The sequence below is a fragment of the Mus pahari genome, chromosome 1 (genome assembly GCF_900095145.1).
Source record: "Mus pahari chromosome 1, PAHARI_EIJ_v1.1, whole genome shotgun sequence".
NCBI classification, from domain to species: domain Eukaryota; kingdom Metazoa; phylum Chordata; class Mammalia; order Rodentia; family Muridae; genus Mus; species Mus pahari.
Genome location: NC_034590.1, coordinates 88,315,841 through 88,320,885, shown reverse-complemented (window position 1 = coordinate 88,320,885; position 5,045 = coordinate 88,315,841). Strand labels below are relative to the sequence as shown.

The window sequence follows — 5,045 nt, the reverse complement described above, 5'->3', positions numbered from 1 at the left end:
CAGTGCAGTCTGAGGGCACACTGCAGAGCAGGAATACAGTGCAGTCTGAGGGCACACTGCAGAGCAGGAATACAGTGCAGTCTGAGGGCACACTGCAGAGCAGGAATACAGGTGAGAGGCCAGAGAGCACAAGTGTGGGACAAATGCTGTAAAAGCCAAGCAACCGAGGGCTGAGGAGATGCTCAGAGGGTGAGAATGTGTGTATGCAAGCATGAGGGGCTAAGTGTGAATCTCCAGCTTCACATAAAAGCTGGAAGTTATGACCCCAGCACTGGAGGGCAGAAGTAAGTGAACCCTTGGAGCTCATTGAACCCCAACCTAGCCAAAACAGTGAGCTTCTGGTTCAGCGAGAGACCAGGGGAAAACACCCAAAGTCATGCACAAGTACAGGTGCACACACACACACACACACACACATCACATCACATGATAAAACATTTAACCTGAAACAATAATGCTCAATTTTATATATATCAATACATAGACCTCATCTTAGACAATAGAATCAGAAGTTTGGGCCAAGATCTGTCTTATTATTGTTGTTGCTGTTGCTATTGCTACATTATGATTATGATTATTGTTACTATTATTATTTTAATGATTTTTTTTTTGAGATAGGATTCTAGCACATGGCCCAGGCTGACTTGAGACTTGTCTACTTCTGCTTCTACTTCCCAAGTTATATTACCATCATTATTACTATTGTTATCATTTTTGAGGCAGGGTATGATTATATAGCCCTGGCTAGCCTGCTATTTACTGTATATACCGATCTTCAGAATCACATATATTTGTTGGCCTCTGTCTCCTAAGCACTGGGATTAAGCTGTGTACCCACATACCCAACTAAGATATGTGTGTGTGTGTGTGTGTGTGTATGTATGTATGTAATATTATTTTATTACTTTATTTTATGTGTGTGAATATATATATCTCACATGTGCCAGGTCAGATCCCCTGGAACTGGATTTCGGGTAGTTGTAAGCTATCGTGTGGGTGCTGGGAACCAAACTTGCATCCTTTGGAAGAGTGCTGAGTGCCCTTAACGGCTGAGCATCTCTCTAGCCCTAGTTACATCATTTTTAAAGACCTCCAGGTAACAGGTAATTTTAATGAGCAGTCAGATAACTGACTTGGAGCACAGATCGGAGGTAGGGAGAGGCAGGAGCGAGGACAGCTGGTCTGGGGCTGGCACCCGGCTCTGCTGCTGACCCCGTTCTTCCTTCTCTCAGTCTGTAAGTGAAGGAACAGAGCCTCACTCACAGGCTAGGAGGACCCATGAGAGATGGAAAGAACGGGGCTGCTGGGATCAAGGGTGGCTCTCAGAATGGTGACTCAGTCGGAGGTGATAGCACATGTGGCTTGTTCCTGTGGGCCACTGCTTAGGTCCTGAAGGCATTTGTCTGATAGCTGCACACCAAGTCCCGTGCCCTTGTTCCCTGACACAAGTGCAAGTCACTGGGATCTTATTTCTTTCTTTTTCCCTTCCCTTCCCTCCCCTTCCCCCTCTTTTCTTTCTATCCTCCCTCCCTCTCCCCCTCCCTCCTCCCTTTCTTCCTTCCTTCCTTTTGGGAAAAGATCTCACTATGCAACCCAGTTAGGCCTTAACATTACAATCCTCCTGCCTCAGCATCCCAAAGTGCTCAGATTACAGGAATGTATCATCATTTCTAAGACAGCTATTTAAAAACAGCAACAACAACAACACTCAAATTGTAAGTATTATAATGCAAATGGTACCTGTAAAATAAGACCAGTGTCAGTTAAGACTTCACGTGGTAAAATGTATAAGTTAGCAACAACAAAAAACTCACTGAAGATATAAGTATGGTTGTTGACATGACCTTTGAAAAAGTTAACCCAGGAAAATCAGAGTTGGCCTGGCTAGGGCACCCAGCCAACGCTGTGAAGGTCTAAAGCAATGCCTGATAACAGTGACCAGAAATGGCAGATTCCAAATTCCTCTATCCCACACAGGCGGGTGAGCTGAAGGCTCTATTTTGGGAATTCTGGGAGTTTCAGGAGATGAAATCTGGGTGGAGGAAGAGGGTCACTGAGGGTGGGTCCTGGGGATAGAATCTTGTCTCTGCACCTCCCACCATCTACCCGATCTCACTCTCTTGGCTACCCTCCCTCCTGGACATAAACTCTCTCCTCTGCCACACATTCCTGTAGCCACGATGTTGTGTCCAGGAGCACAGGACCAAGACACTGTGGGCTCACACTCTGTGATCTGAAACCAATGCCTTGTCCCGTAAGTTGTTTGCGCTGGACATTTTTAGACACAGTGACAGTGACACAAAGGTAACAAATACGTGTCCCTACTTGAACCAATGTCCACTGGCGTGCTGAGGGCTCCCAATGGGGGAATATACTTGGACTTACCTCCTGATTGACCTGGAAGAGCTATAACCATCACCTCCTTCAGCACCAGGATAGTCTGGCTCTCCGTAAAAATGGGGAGAGTTTGGTTGCTTCTCAGCACCTGGGTAATCAGGTTCCCCCCAGTCATCTGGGTAGGAATTGATTCTGGACCCAGCATAACCTGCATCTCTTCTGGAGCCTGGCAGGTTGGAATGGGATCTGGGGTCAGAACGATAGTAAGAGTTGTCCTGAGCTCCAGGGTAGTCTGGCTCTTCCAGAGATCCCAAATAGCCCAGGTTGGTTCTGGGACCTGTATAGTTCATACTGCTTCTTCTGACTCCTGCAAAACCAGGATGGCTCTGAGAGCCAGGGTAGTCAGGCTCCATGGGTAAACCTGTGTGGTAAGATTCACTCTGGAAGTCATTATAGTCTGGCTCAAGTGAAGACTCATAGTCTGGCCTTGTTCTGGAATGTGCAGAGAACGGGTGGCTCCTGGTGTCCTGATAGTCTGTGGTACTCGGAGATCCAGGATAATCTGGTTCTGCCAGGGAGTAGCGGTAGTCTGGGTTTGTTCTAGAGCCCGAAGAATGCGGGTTGCTTCTGGGGTGGTGGAAGCCTGGATTGTCCAGAGACCCTGGGAAATCCCGATAATCTTGGGTCTCCAAATAGTTCTGTGTGTGGTTCTGAGACCCTGAGTAGCCAGGGTAGTCAGCGTCCTCCATGTAGCTGCTGTTCTTGTGGAAGGAAGACATGATGCTGCAGAGTCTTCACTCGCTTGTGTTAAAGCATCCCCGTACCCGTAGCAACTCAGGGACCTTTTTATTAACCTGAAAAAATCAAAATGGAAAGGAAAAGTAAGCTATTGTTCTCCCCTCCTTGCACAAATCACCTGCTTTCTCCCACTATCTGATAAGTACGTGCTCAGGTTCACAGAGCAGTGACTGAGTTTTTCAGACTCCCGACATCTAGAATAAAGCTATGAAAGTGCTCAATGGCAGGCCAGCAGGAGCACTATCTACAGCCTCCAGGTCACGCATGCTGTTGAAGGACTGAAGTCATCCCTCCACATCTCAACTTTCTACCTCTGTGGGCTGAATGGAGCTGGTGCACAGCAGTCTTGTGTCATGAGGATGGCAGCGCTCTCCGTAGGGACGACAGCACAACATGTGGAGAGTTGAGTAGTAAGCAACTCCCCTGAGCAAAGCCATCCTAGCAGCACAGACTAATATGCGGGAGAGAATAAACCTCTGTCTTTTCTCAAAGTGCTGGTACCTACAGTGGCAGTTATATCTTTTTTTTTTTTTTTTTTTTTTTCCGAGACAGGGTTTCTCTGTATAGCCCTGGCTGTCCTGGAACTCACTCTGTAGACCAGGCTGGCCTCGAACTCAGAAATCCGCCTGTCTCTACCTCCCAAGTGCTGGGATTAAAGGCGTGCGCCACCACACCCGGCTTGGCAGTTATATCTTACAGAATATATCCGCATGATTGCGGGGGAGGGAGGAGATATGAACCAAAGATCAGAAAGAACACCAAAAAATTGTTTTGAGGCAGTCTCACGTAGCCCAGACTAGCCTTGAGCTCACTATGTAGCAGAGAATGACCTTGAACTTGACCCCAAGTTCAAGGATTACAGACATGCTACCATGTCTGGCATAAGCCATGCAGGGCTTCCTGCGCACTAGACAAACACTCTACCAGTTGAGCTGCGCCCAAGGAACCAGATCATCTTTGAACTGTTTGTTCTCTAGTTTGTTTGAAGTAAGGTCTCACTGTGGAGCCCACTCTGATCTGGAACTCACAATCCTCCTGCTCCAGCCTCTTGAATGCTGAAATTATGGGTGTGGCCACCACATCCAACCCTGAACACTGTGATTGCCGTTTCTAGGGTTAAAAGCACAAATCAACATGAGTGAACAAAGAAAGAATAATTTATGAAGACGAGACAGAAGACTCGGGTAAGGACACCAGCTAGGATCCCTTTCTGTTTGAAAATGTGACTTTATCAGTTCCAGGAACTCTTCAAATGGGCTACACTCTCCAGTCAAGTGATAAGGGTTTCTTTAGCTGTCCTGAAGATGTGTTCTGCTATCCGTTTTCCTCCTCTGGTGTCAATGCCTTGATTGCCCCCCCAAGAAATCCTCCCATTCCCGTTTAGTGCAGATGGTACAGAAACTGACTGCACCGACCAACCAAAACCATGACAATCACGTGACCCAGCATGACCAATCAGAACCCACCATCCCCTTGCCCACAGGATTCAGCTCTTGACTGGGATTCTATACCCCTTTAAGGGGTGTAGACTAGACTTGCTGAGGAGAAGGTACTCCTCTTCCAACGAAGTTAAAAGCTCAGTCTGGGGGTGGGGAGAAGAGCACTGACTGCTCTTCCAAAGGTCCTGAGTTCAAATCCCAGCAACCACACAGTGGCTCACAACCATCTGTAATGAGAGCAGATGCCTTCTTTTGGTGTGTCTGAAAACAACTACAGTGTACTTATATATAATAAATAAATAAATAAATAAATAATAAAAATCTTTAAAAAAAAAAAAAAAAAAAAAAAAAAAGCTTTTCCTGGAGCTAAAGGAGTGTAGCTATTGTGGGTTATGCAGATTATAATTCACGAAGGAGAAAGTTAACAGAAAGAGTCAATATAATAGTGTTTATTGCCTAGCCATAGCAGGG

General features: G+C 46.4%; 1 protein-coding gene across 1 annotated transcript in view; it reads right to left on the bottom strand.

Annotated features, from left to right (window-relative positions):
* Positions 1 to 5,045, bottom strand: part of Tmc5 (transmembrane channel like 5) — a 75,849-nt gene that overhangs the window by 49,947 nt on the left and 20,857 nt on the right. The window contains exon 2 of the mRNA XM_029539883.1: positions 2,386 to 3,191. Coding sequence (XP_029395743.1) covers positions 2,386 to 3,116 — 731 coding nt within the window. The 5' untranslated portion in view covers positions 3,117 to 3,191. The remainder of the gene's footprint in view (positions 1 to 2,385; positions 3,192 to 5,045) is intronic.